General features: G+C 38.0%; 1 protein-coding gene across 3 annotated transcripts in view; it reads right to left on the reverse strand.

The window, feature by feature from the left end:
* The window catches only part of LOC144652982 (ATP-binding cassette sub-family C member 4-like), a 69,873-nt gene that overhangs the window by 24,786 nt on the left and 31,041 nt on the right, over window positions 1–14,046 (reverse strand). For all 3 annotated transcript variants that reach the window (XM_078512879.1, XM_078512878.1, XM_078512880.1), the window contains 8 exons: window positions 13,663–13,757; window positions 11,448–11,534; window positions 10,539–10,635; window positions 9,765–9,938; window positions 8,757–8,900; window positions 8,255–8,292; window positions 6,937–7,193; window positions 5,825–5,904 (listed from right to left, as the gene is read on the reverse strand). In XM_078512879.1, coding sequence (XP_078369005.1) covers window positions 5,825–5,904; window positions 6,937–7,193; window positions 8,255–8,292; window positions 8,757–8,900; window positions 9,765–9,938; window positions 10,539–10,635; window positions 11,448–11,534; window positions 13,663–13,757 — 972 coding nt within the window. The remainder of the gene's footprint in view (window positions 1–5,824; window positions 5,905–6,936; window positions 7,194–8,254; window positions 8,293–8,756; window positions 8,901–9,764; window positions 9,939–10,538; window positions 10,636–11,447; window positions 11,535–13,662; window positions 13,758–14,046) is intronic.

A 14,046-nucleotide genomic window follows, 5' to 3' on the forward strand; every position in this document is an offset into this window, starting at 1 on the left:
CAGCATTATTACTTTACGGCTTACATGTAAATGCTTTTATTCTACAATGCATACCTACCGAGCGATATAATAAACAAACCATTTTAGTACTACTGGGTAAAAAAAAGAAAAAAAAAAAACAAGAAAAAAAACCCGGACCACTCTTGGATTTGAACTCACGTTCTGATGCCTCCTCAACTGAGCTAATTAACCGGGCAGAGACTGGGCCGGGCCCGGTTCATAAATCGCCCGGAATTTTTTCGTCGTAGTAGTCTTGTCGGTAAATCGTTCCAGACCCGCTCGGCCGCTTCCTTGGCCAGGATTCAAAACACGCACTTTTGATATTTACTCGGCAGGAGCTATTAAATCAATCTTCTATTTAAAATTTTATCTAAAACCCTGATTTCTGTTAAGCGTGAAATATATGTGTTAATGTTATTCAAGCGTTTGACTCAAGAGAGTACTGGGTTGCGAAACCGGTGATTGTTTTGACAGGTCCAAACCGCTATGTCAGTCACGCAATGTTTTTGAAGCAAGCTTTACGCATATTAAACTGCTTAAAAAAAGGCTGGTAGCTAGAGCATTTTTGAGCCAGAATAATTCTTTGAAGATACTTTCCGAATTAATCATGTCCATTTTCATCCGTGCACAGTTGAGCCGGCAAAGTCGCGTATCAGAGACGATTGAATGTTTGCACAGCAAAATAATCTTTAATTCTATTTTGATTCTTGATGAAAAAGCTTTACTTCAGTGTTTACTTACACACTTCCCAAGACTTCAGAAAACAAAATGGTAATGTCTAGTTTTTCTACGAAGTATGATGGAATTTTTGAAAGGATCCGTAAAGCCAGCAAGTAAAACAAATGGTCTACAAAATGAAATCTTGGTGCCACTGCGGGTAATTTCATTAATTGTAATTGAATTCTACCACGGCATGCAAAATTTCACGGTTTTGAAATTTTCTAAATCTTTAAGCCTTTCAAAATGTTTCTTGACCCCATCTTGAATAAAAATTCATTTGAAACTTTTTTTCATGTTTCTTTCATTTGTTCAAGTTTTAGTTGGGTTTTTAGGCTTTTGAAACGAACAAGATCTATTTATAGATTGAGGCACCGTGTGATGTTTTTGATTACCTTGTTTGTCGTAGTAGTTTGCTTGGCCGCTTTCTTGGCCAGGATTCAAATCCAGCACTCTTGATATTTACTCAGCAGGAGCTAAGATTACTCTCCTATTTAAAATTTTGTCTAATACCCTGATTTCTGTTATTAAAGCGTGAAATGGATATTTTGGTGTTTATATTCAAGCGTTCGACTCAAGCGAGAACAAGAGCGAGAAACCGGTGATTGTTTTGACTAAGCTTTTTTTACGTAAGTCACGCAATGTTTTTGCAGCAAGCTTCTGCTTTTAAAAACGGCTGGCAGCTAAAGCATTTTTGGGCCAGACTCTACTTTGAAGATGTTTTCTGTTTAGCAAGAATTGTGTCCATTTTGTCCATTTTCATCCGTGTACAGTGGGCCGACAAAGTTGTGTGTCACAGACGGATTGAATGTTTACACAACAAAATATAAACCTTGTTTTGGTTCTTGCTCAGCTCAGAAAACAAAATGGAAATGTAAGTTAGTAACATAATAATTTCTACAAACTAGAATGGAATTTGGATCGGTAAAGCCATCGAGTAAAATAATAGACGGCAAAAATAAAAACTTGCGCTTTGGCTAATTTTACGGCTTTAATTTAAAGTATTCAAATTTTTAATGCCATTCAAATGTTTCTTGGCCTCATCTTGAATCTCTTTTTTTCTTTTTTCACATTTAGTTGGGATTTTTAACAGCATATGTTATCTAGTACGCGTGATCTAATGCATGCCCTTTTTTAGTCTTTTTATTTTCGTTTGTAATTTTGTTTTGAAGTTTTTCTGTTATTCTTGATATTTATGTAACTCGTTTTATTTTTATTTAATTTTATTTATGTGACTCGTTTTATTCGAGCAAGAGCCAATACTGTAATTTTCTAGTTACTCCACTCATTTTTGCGAGAAATAAATATATTTTTTGGTTTTTCATTCGAGGGTTTTTAATTTCACTCGGAACCGAACGGCGATGAAGAAATTACCTGTTATGTATCACGCAAGCAAGAACTGGCGTTTGCGTGACTGCTTCCCAAAATGCAGCATATAGGCAGGTTTTTCGATCGAAGAATCAGATTGACTTGAAGAGCTGGCGTGTTTAAAAGCTAAAAAGCTTTCTAATTTTTTATTATTCCTTTTTTGTGTGTGATACATTCTTTTAAAAAACCTTAAACGCTTCTTAGTTTTTAACGAATTAGTTCTAATTGTTTGTTTGTTTTGGCCGTAGATCATTTGTAATGCTATTCAACTGTTTGAGTTCATTTATTCAAGATAAGAAATACACAAAACGTATTAAACTTGTGTGTCACAGCTACTCGCCCCTAAACTACTGCTCGGCTGGCGCCATCACAAAAGTGCTGAGGTGGGCGGGGAGAAAGGTTAAGAGTAGAATGTGTTATGGGAAGGAGTAGAGTCGAAAGCTGCAGGGGATGGGGAAGAAAGGAGTAGGAGGGGAGATATTCGAAGGTGAATGGCTAAGAAAAGGGGGAATGGGGGGAGGTGGGGGGGGGGGGGGGTTGAATAAAAATCCATGGTTGATTATATCGCGCAACCTTTTTTTCATGGTTTTCTTATCAGAACAGCTGTTCAAAATTTTATGAGTAGTCTGCACTTTGTTAAGTGCATAATAATGATAATAATAATAAATAATAATAATAATATTTATATAGCGCTATTCAGCTAATCTTCCATTATCCTTGGATAAAAACTAAAATCTAAAAATACCGAGGTTATTCATTGTTCAAAAAAATAGGAAGCCTAAGCAGAAATTTGTTCAAGCATGGACAAACAAACCACAGACTTGTTTGTTTCTCAATTAAATGGTATTTTAAAAGTTTTTGCTGCACTTGCCTAATCAATTAGTTAAACATTAACCGCCCGGTTTTAAGCTTTAAGCTTTAGGCGTCTTGTTCAACATGCTCAGTCATGCGAGACGAATACATCCATATCAATGTAATAGACATTTTGGGTTATATCAAACCGTCGACTATCTGCAATTGTCACGCATGTTTCCTTATTTGCTTTTTAATTGCATCAAAGAAATGTTTCAATCACCTGCTGCTCATATATTTTCAAGGCATGAAAACTAAACGAAAAACTTGGTGAAAAAAATTCAGTCGTGGCTCGAAGAGCTTTTTGATTCATTCGACAGAATTAATCTCGTGAATAAAAACAAGTCGATGAGATATTTCTTTGAGGGGTGAAACCTGTTTAAGATACTGGTTGCTTTCGAAGGCAAGAAATTATGTAAATGGAAGTCTGTGAATAATCGAAAACAGGTATGTATCTACCTACAAAGGAATTTGTATGATTTTTTTTTCCGATTTTTGAAAACCTGCTGATTATTTTCTATGATCAGGCGAACACTATGGGCAAGCTCGGTTAGGCTACAAGTTTTCACGAAAATGAACTATTTGCTGCACAAGGGGAAAGATAAGTCAAAAAATAAACTGAAGATTTCCTTCGTCTTAACTTGATGAAATATTAATGAGTTTGAGAAATTGTTCGTGAGAGTGCCGTTCAATTGGAAAGAGGTGGCTGGATAGTTGTTTGAGTGAGAGTAAACAACTATAAGGGGCTGTTTACATGATACCGAAATGACTTTCATTCCGGTACGAGTTCATTCCATCCCCATATGTTTCTTTGGATCTGTTTACGTGATACCGAGACAAAATTTCGTTCCCGTACAAGTCATTCCGGAATTAATGAGTTCATTCCGCTTTTCATTCCGGAATGAAAATTTCTTTCTGGAATGACATCTTATTCCAGTATCATGAAAAATGAAAACGAACTTCGTTCCGAGCCACAGTTTGAAATCAGAGCAAAAAAAAAACGTGATTGTCCTTCCTGTTTAGCCTAAAGAGCAGCCTAATGGTTAAATTGCTCGTTAAAATTACAGATACGGCCATTTACAGGCACAATAACTTGTTTGCGGGAAACTTGCGTCATCTTTGTTTTTGATCTGGCACGAAAATCGCGCACACGAAACGCCTTAAGCTGGGACGGTTGATTTGTCATGCGAATGCAGAACGAACTTCATTTAGGAAAGAAACTCCTTCCGGAATGAAAGTCATTCCGGTATTATGTCAACAACCCTTTAGCTGTTCAGTTTTATGCAGTGGAGAATAAATTACCACCGGGGTGCAAAATATAAATTAACCTTGTGACTACTAAACTGCCTATGAAGTGAAAATCAAATTTGACATGTTAGTTTGTGTTGTAAGTCAAATGAATATCCCGTTTAAAAAGGAAGCAAAATATTTCCTTTATGATATTTTTCTGGCCTCAAAGTTCGCGTTTGCCGATTTGGGTGGCGAAAACTATTTTTCGGCTGCTGGGATAGCCTGTTACGCAGATACTAGTCTCGCCGTCTCGCAAAGTGTAAATTTGTCAAGTGACCTGTTATTACACTTGTGCCTTCAACAATACTCTTACGCTTCGGGGGATGTTTACAAAGTACATCCCCCACAAGATTACAGTAAAAAATGAAAGCAAGTTACTAGTATTCAAATCAGCAAATTATGTACATAATTATCAGGACTCGATTGGGTGCGAAACCTCTTGCAACCGTAAACATAGATTACACGAGATAGCAACGCTCGAGTTTCGAAGCATATCGCGGAACCGGTCCAAAACAAACAAAATTCATCTTTGTATGTGCTTCTTGAAACAATAACACTACTAATCATTCATTCGTGGGAATTTCTGTTTCGAATCTGCTTCGCCGATCTTTTTCTTTGCTTGCGTGACCGAGCCGGCTGATCGCCGTACGGCTGAACATGTCCAAGCAACTTTTATTTCATCGGATGTTTGGCTGAGCGATTCTGTTCTGCTTGAAACAGACTCAGCCAAGTCCGCAGATGACAAATTATCGTCCCTTTCTACCATGGTTTCGATTTTTGAAAGTTTTTTTGTACAGTAAAGAAGTGATCCTCGCAGTGAAATTGCAATTAAAGAAATTGCAAATAACGAAACCTAAACAAAATTCAGGGCTTCAACGGGATTCGTACCCGTGACCACTGCGATACCGGTGCGATGCTCTTCCAACTGAGGTATAACGCTACAAGTTGGGAGAGTGGTCAATTGTGAGTTCTTATATTTTACCGTGAAAGGAAAAACTGCTTCACTGCTTCACTGAAATTCTCGTCCCCAGAGCCACCTGTCTCTCTATAAAGCAGGCAGGGCCTTTACACGAGGAAAAGGAGGTTCCGGGGAAACATGATTTAATTTCCTAGATTTTAAGTTTCCTTTGTTAAAATCTAGCACGGCAAATCATGTGTTCCCAGGCCCCGCCGGCTAAGTGGAGCCAGCCGGTCGAGGGGCGAAAAATGATGATTCTCTGCCTTTTTAAAGCACCCTAGTCAGCATCTGCCATTTTCAATGCCATCAAAATTATGAAAACTGTATGGCACAGTGAAATTTCATCGCATTGCTGGAAACCTGTTTAATTACCTTAAGCAGTTTCACAGTGATCTCTTTCGTTTAGACACGCTCCGTGTAAAATATACTACTGAAATTCTCGTATGTAAACAAGACTTGGCCGACTAGAGTCCGTGGACGGCAAAATTTTTTTTCTTTCCACTAAATTTCTTTTGCCATTCCGGTTTAAGGGGGTTTATGGCTACGAATTTCTACAAAATTGATTTTACTTCATAGGCACTAGTTCAACGGTTAAAAGTAAATAACAATAATGTGTGTGAGATGCTTATATCAACATACCCGAGTGTAATCATAATATGTGTACGGCAACAAATCATCCATCTGACCAATATCTTTTGAGAACCTGTTCAACACTCTTCCTGCAAGGTTACAATACAACTACAGTGATTCCTTAAATCACTTTATTTTAGTTTTTTTAGAGTATTTATTTAACGATGCTGTGCAAACTTATGACACGTGTACCGTGAATATACACACAAACATATGTTGTAACTAGAACAGAAACTTGTTAAACATTGCAACTAGCAGGAGGCTGACCAGTTGGTTGTTTGCAATGCGTGGAGGAGTTGAATTCGGGACCACTGAATACAAATCCATGTGGTGACAGGCAGGAGTGTTTTAACCTGTGAACTCCAGATTACAAGTTCAGCGCCCTAACCACTACGTCCCGCTTACCAACAAAGCGGAGATTGGTGCGTAAACAAGAAAAGGGGGAAGCCGCGAGCCATGCGGCACGCACGCCGAAGGTTATCCCGGTTTCGGTAGCATTAAGCGGCTAGGAATATTTCTACTCCCCCTGAATGGGATGCTAGTCCATCACAGGGTACCCCCCAGCATTATATCGCCAGTACCCATTTATACACCTGAAACAAGCTGATAGCAAGACTGAGCAAACAACTTAGATGCCAGTGGCACAGTAAAAAATTGGTTTGCACTCGTTGTCCAAAACGGTTAACATTAAGCAGTACCGGATCTCAAATAAGGTTAGCCACTAAAGGTGTCACGTCAGTGCATCATCAGATAGGCAACCGTAGCAATAAATCGCCAATCAGATTCTTTCGCTGGCCAGATTATAGTATAAGTTGACCTGATATCGCTGGATTGGTAAGATTTCTAATCGACGGCAAGCTCGTGGATCGGGTCGTTTGTCTTGCCATGGGTGCTTCGACTGCACCCGCCGAACGACATGAGGTGAAACTAAAGTGTACAAATAGGTATGATACGAAAAGCAAAATCCACAGGCCCAGTCCAGTCTGTAATGCCCACTTTCAAACAAAAAAGCACTTGTTAATCGACTGTTTGCTTCCGGAGAAATATCTCCTTCTTTCCGTGTAGGCATTTGATGGACAGTGACAATAATTCTACCTTCTCAATTATGCGACAACACCTACCTGCAGGATTTGTATCAAAGAAGTAGGTTGTAGCTCCAAGCAGTTTTTTAAACATCTTATTGTGAAGGTTCTGAGATGCAGACACACCAATGTAAAGAAAAACAACAGCTCCTGCAAATGCCAGCAGGAAGGTTCCAACCACAAGGGCACCGTAAATTGAAATATTACGTTTCCTCATTTCAGTAAGTTCTTCAGACATACTCGTGGAGTTTCTTGGAAGAGAAGCCTCATACGCAAGTTTTTCCTCAAGATCTGCCCTACAATGAAGATATTCAAAATATTTAATGGCAACAAAACCCACATTGAAGAACGACGTAATTACGTATTGATTTAGTTCAAAAAAAGGTGGGTTAAAAGAGATAAAATTGCTTCACAGATCATAACCAGAAAGCATCTAAAATGGAAAAAACAAAACAAAACAAAAAAACATTTTTCCCAAAAACAAAATATTAGGCCATGTTCACACTTAGTTCCCTGGTTAGTGCACTAGTACCTGAGCACCGGCAAAGAATGGCGTCGTATTCACACGCAGAAAACCAAAGTACCCATTTAGTGCCCAAGTACAAAGTCTTGACGTTGTACATGGTCAGGGGCAAAGGGCACGAATTATGGCGTGGGTACTTGAGAAAAAATAGTAGTATGTTCACATTAGTGCACAGCGAGAATCGTACTTGGGCGCCGTACCCAGGCACCCAGTGTGAACACAGCCTTAAACTGCTTGCTTCTGGGGTTAGTCAACTTTGATAGTAAGCTCAGGAGTTTTTGTCCCTCATCAAAGTATCACCTGTTGGAACCTCAAGCTTGCAATAATTAGGTATTGATTTAGTTCAAAAGAAGGGGGGGGGGGGGGGGGGTTGAAGAGATAAAATTGCTTCACAGATCATAACCAGAAAGCATTTAAAATGCAAAAAACAAAATGAAAAAACATTTTAACCATAAACAAAATTTTAGACTGCTTGCTGTTGGGTTCAGTCAACTCTGATTGTAAGCTCAGGAGTTTTTGTCCCTCATCAAATTATCATCTGTAAGAAGCTCGAGCTCGCAGTTTTTAAAAGTGTTACACTAGCAGGCGGCAATGCACCTGCTGGCGGAAACTAGAGCAATGATGATGATGATGACATTATGGCACAAAAACACGGTTGCAGCACTGAAATAAAAAACAGCAGGTTGCTTCAGCATACTGGAAGTACCCACGCAAATTTTATTTTCACTACACGGCAATAGTAGCAATAGTTGTGAAAATAACTACATGCTAGTTAAATTGTTACCAGACAAAAAATGAAATGAATTTAAAAAAGTTAAATTAACTTTATCTTACCACTGAGCCAGCCACCATTCTGAAAGCATCACTACTGCCTTAGTAATCAAAAAAGAAAGTTGTGTTAAAAGATGTCAAGATTACAAGCTGATTACTTGGTGGGAGGTGGGGGGGGGGGGGGGGGATTTACATTCCAATGATCGTTACAGGAGTATTTTGAGGGTGTTGAATCATGGCTTTGTTAGCACAGGTGTCTGACATTTGCAGACTTGCACTCCAATTACCCTGAATTTGGCCGCTTCGGTTAGCCTTAATAACACTCCAGTTAGCCTGAATAGCACTCCGGTTAACCTGTTTATGGTTAGCTCTCAATAATGTTAATGGTAACACGACATTTAGTCTTAGTCTGCAGTCTGCAAATAACAGACATTGTGTTTGGAACTCCCAGTCACTCTTTAGTAATAACTATATTTAATTTCTGATAATTATTTCCATTTTCCAAACTGCATTTTTCCAGGTTAACTTAGCAACAAAGAGACAAAAAGAACAAAGCTTTATTTACCTGTGTACCAACAGTAAGTATTATCAAGAGTAATAAAAAAGGAATTCCAGCTCCAGCCTTCCAGTAATCAAAATACACTTTCCAAGTCACAGTTCCAGTATAGCGGTCTTCTTTTTCAGGAGTTTCCTTTTCTGTGGATAATTTCTGTTTACACAAATTGTGATATATCAGTATGAGATACCCTGTAGTTATTTTGTCTTAATGATGGCAACATAATAATTTTCGTTTCTGTTTTGTTAGCATTTCTTGTGAAACTACAAAAGTCTAGGTCTCACTTCAAAGTTCTGCATACAAAGTCGTTGTCTCCACTTCCCCCTTCCCACCCCCACTGCATTGTTGATTTGTATCCATCTACTTTTTTTTGGTATCTCCACTCAATGGATTTGTCGATGGGCACTTTCTTGTTGAGTGTCTCAAGGACTGTTTTTTGAATTGTAGTTGTAGTTTCATCATATGAGTAGAACATTGAGAAAAAAGTCTCTGATAACTGTCTGGACTGAGATTGTTTAAGTGTCCTATTCACTATTGCTTTCCTGGCTTGTTTTACAATATGAAGAGTACATTGAAGCAAGCGACTCCTTCTTTAAAATCTCTAACATAAATCACTCTTAATTTTAAAAACGGCTAAAAAGGGATAAAAAAGTTATAAAAGTTCTTAAAAACAAAACGTTTCGACTCGAAAACGTTTTGTTTTTAAGAACTTTTATAACTTTTTTTATCCCTTTTTAGCCGCTTTTAAAATTATTTTATTGAGCAACATTATGACAACAAATCACTCTTAATTTTCAAATGAGTTGAACAGGGATCCTGGAAACTAAACAGCTGTACTCTGTAATAAAATTGTTAAAAATAATATCACAATAACCTTTTTAAATTGATTACTCAATTCTCCATTTCCATGTAAAGAATCATTACTGTTAATCAGATCATTTCCAACACCAAATACTTAAAAAGCCACAGTATCATACAATATTATCAAGAAAGTTAAACAAGCTTTCATGTTCATACCATGGATTTCACAGCAATTGATTGAGTGGATTTCTCTTTTTCTTTTTCCTCAACTTGAATATCATCTGTACCAATGGCACTATCAGAATCAGACTCGGGTAAGGAAACAAGAGACTTTACATCAAGACCAGACTCGTTTAACTCTGAGAACGAGCCTTGACCAACACAGGAGCCCTGCAACAAGCACATGTAACAAAATGTCACATAAACACTGTCAGTGATCAAACTACCATGGTTAGGATGACTGCAACTTGAGAAGACTCAAGAAGAAACTGGTCAGATATTAAGCAATTGGCTCCCGTGCCGGCCAAAACAGGCCACAAGGAACGTTGCCCTTTGTTCCACTTCTGACGTCATCATCGTTGACCAAAATAGGCATTACTTTTACGCAAAATCTGCATGAGCAAAACGGTCTTTCCAATGATACCCAGATTTGAGTTATTGGGTTAACTGAGCTTGAAATACCACAAAGCTGCTTAGAAATTTGAATAAAAAACTGGTAGGAAAATTTGCCTCAACCACCCTTGGCTCCTCGATGGCAAGAATTTCCTGTTTGGATGATGCTTTCTCAGGAATTCTTGAACTGCAAGGCAAGCCCAGTGAAAGGCCAACAATGCAGGAGCTAAAAGCTTTGAAGGATAAGTAAGAGAAAGTGGGTTGGGTTTTGGATAGCTCTACCATGACCAGCAGAGCATCCTAACCCCCTTCCCCTTTGAAAAAATTAAAATGATGCTGTATGGTACGTGTTCATTGGCCGTTTTTTCTGTTACTAACCTCGTGTAAACACAATATTGATGTAGCATCTTTCAGGTATTGCAGCTGATGAGTCACTAACACACAGACTTTATCCTTTAACAAGCCAAGGATGCACCTGGAACAAAGAGTAAACCATGTGTTGGTATCAGCTAGAACTTCAATCAAACAACTACAAAATTATTGGCCACTTACACATAAAGACACACGCCAATCCATTATGATAGGATCTGTATGATGTTTGTACCATGATATAGTACCATACTAGGTATTTGTTTATTTATTTTGAAGTCCTTGACAAACTTAGACCAGACTGCCTTTAATTATTATTGTGAACTGAAGAGTCTTAAAGGAGAAGTTCACTCCAGAATGACCATTTATTTTCTTTATGTCAATAAAACGTTTATACAAAGATATGTTATTCACCAAAATTTTAGCTTCCAACGCGCGCTATAACCCTACGAAATCTTTCCCAAAACTCGACAACTGAACGCCGCCATCTTGGAGCTTGTAATGTATGCGTGACGTCAAAGAGCTCAACCTGAAGTTTGGCGGGAAATTTAAATACTCGAAACTCCTTGTTTCTTCGTAGTGGTTTTGTTTGTCAAAATGCCTGTTTGTGCATCTCCATTTTTCTCAAACAGAGCTCCAAGAAATACAAAAAACAAGGAGTTTCGACTATTAAAATTTTCCCGCTAAACTCAGGCTGAACTCTTTGACGTTACGCCATTACCAGCTCCAAGGTGGCGGCGTTCAGTGGTCGAGTTTGGGAAAGATTTTGTAGGGTTATAGGAAGTTGGAGGGAAATTTTGTGAATAACATATCTTGTGTAAACCTTTTATTGGTGTAAAGAAAATAAATGGCCATTCTGGGTGAACTTCTCCTTTAACATTGTTCACATACCAGGATTGTTGCTTTCAAGTGACTTACTTATCAAAAAGTTCTCTCCCAACATGTGTGTCTACAGCACTCAAGGGATCATCAAGAAGGTAGATGTCTGCATTATGATAAACAGCCCTGCAAATAAGCAGCAAAACAGCTTCTAATTGTCCAAAATAACATAAATGGATAAAGATGGTAATTTACAGCAGTGATTCAGGGAGGCCCTATAAGTAGAAGTGGTCACTATAAATGGAGGAACCAGGGTAGAATAAAGTTATTTGTATACAGAACGTATTTGGACCAAAGCCCCTGGGTAGGGTAGAGGGCTTGGAAATTACTTTGACTGCAAGTTCAAGGTGGATTTCATTGGAGCATAATTACACTTTGACCATATTACTTTTCACATCTGATCATATTAACATGTATAATTTGCGCACTACAAGTTTTAATTTTTGAGTTATTTTTTCAAAATAGCTCTTTAGTCGGCGCGACGTTCCGTGACTCAGTGGGTCAGTGAAGTATGTTTGTTTGTCACACCAATCAGATTTCAGGTACTATCAGAACCAATCAAATTGCAGTTTATAAAGGCGAAGTAATCTGACGAAATTATGTGTCGCAGCGTGTCGCAGTTCGTTTTCGTTGAAAGATTAATTGGTGAGTTGTGGATTATCATGGATTTGAAACGTATTCGTAGTTTGCAAATCAAATTATGAGCTTCGATACAAAGTTCCCAACTTCTGCCCGAATTTATTAAATCCTTCTGTAGTTATGTTATCAAAAAGGGCTTTGCTACGCTAAACTGTTGGAAACAAATGTCATAAAAATAAAAAACTTTTATGTTCAGCGAGCTGTAAACATGTTGTCTCGAACAAATTAGTCTTCCCTGTCGCGTCGCGTCGGCTTTCGATTAAAATCAATTTTACATATGGGTAAACCATCCAGTTCATCCGGTTTACAAACGCAGAAGACTTGAAATTGAAGATAGTGAAGATTATGCCTCACAGAAATCGTTAAATATGTGTTTTCATACAAAAAAGTTAAAATTTGACCAAATTTCTACATGCATGATATTTATTTATCGGCAAATCACTTGCGTGATCGCTGATGCGAAACGTTGTCTTGCGCTTCAAGCTACTTTCCTTGACAAGTTCTAAAATCTTCGAGTTCAGAAATCGCCATGACTTTCGAGCAACATGTCTTGTTTCTCCTCAACTACCAAACTTGGAAAGTTCAGTCGGGCCGAAGTCGGGAAATTTGTATCGATGTTTGCAATTTGATTCGCAAACTCGCACCGTAATTGGCAACTTCATAACAAAGTTTCCAATTTCCCAACAAACTTTGCAAAGCGGGCGGCCAAAGTAAAATGAAATCAACTGTAAAACATTTCGTTCAAACATTTAATCAACCGATATAAGTATTAACTTTGCTGTTAAAAGCAACTACGATCGATAGCAAAGCAGAATAAGAGCGTGCCATTCCGTGACAATTTGATAACTCAATTAGTTCTTGTTTGTTGAATAGAATTTACGTTGTGAATGAACGAAAATCTTTGTTGAACAGTTTTGACAGGAAACAAATACTCCAGGTGTACTGCGCTTTAAAGAACTTTTCCGAAGAGAGTGGTTTTTTTATTTGATTCGTTTATTACTTCGTTTATTATAGTACTTTTCGTTCAATGTATATATGGAGACGTGGCTTTTTCGAGAAAACAAGGGTATCGTGTTACGTTCGTTTTAAAAAAACAAAGGTATCATGTTACAAAAGTGAGAAAAACAACGGTATCATGTTACAGTGTTTGGCAAAAAGCCAAAAGTATTCCGTAACAAACAAAAGTAACCCATTACGGTTGCTACAAAGCTAGCAACAAAATAACCGCTTAGCTTTAAACAGAATAAGAACGTGCCATTTTGTGACATTTTGACAATTGAATTAGTTTTGTTTTTTAATTAAATGATGAAAATTTCTGTATTAAATAAAACAGTTCTGATGTATCAAAATGCATGTAAAAATTATTTTGTTTGCAAGCAAACTTTGTGCAAAAAAGTGACTCCGTGGGGCGCCATACACAAATAGCTCAACCCATGGCATAAACCATCCCAACAGGACAATCACCCAGTTTCACCCCAAGCCACCCCATAAATTGAAAAAATAACTCCTGCACGCTTAGCGTGCCTATGTTTTTATTAGTAAACAAAATAACACAGTGCAGCAATGTTATAACTTTCATGAATATAAAAAAAGTACATAAAAAAAAATCAGAAACCTTGCCAAGTTTATGCGTGCCTTCTGTCCACCACTAAGCACTAAACCCCTTTCTCCAACCAGAGTTGAATCACCATTGTGGAAAAGCTCCAAGTCCTACGATTACAAAATGCAACATAGGGATTATTTCTCAAACCTAAATGACTTAGTGAGGCCAAAGTAAACGCAGAGCATTTCTAATCAGCACTGGTATCCTAGAGGTTTATGTACAACTGATTCTAGAGACCTGTTAAAGCCTGAGCCTAGCTGCTGTAGTTGTGTTTTGTTATGGTGCCTGTCCCTAGCAAGAGGTGTAAAGCCTGGTTATCACACTGATGCCTCAGATAGCATTGCCAGCAAATGGCGAAGCTACATTTGCAGACATTATGTACATTGTAATTTTTTT

The sequence above is a fragment of the Oculina patagonica genome, chromosome 5, assembly GCF_052425735.1.
Source record: "Oculina patagonica isolate OP01 chromosome 5, crgOcupat, whole genome shotgun sequence".
NCBI lineage: Eukaryota > Metazoa > Cnidaria > Anthozoa > Scleractinia > Oculinidae > Oculina > Oculina patagonica.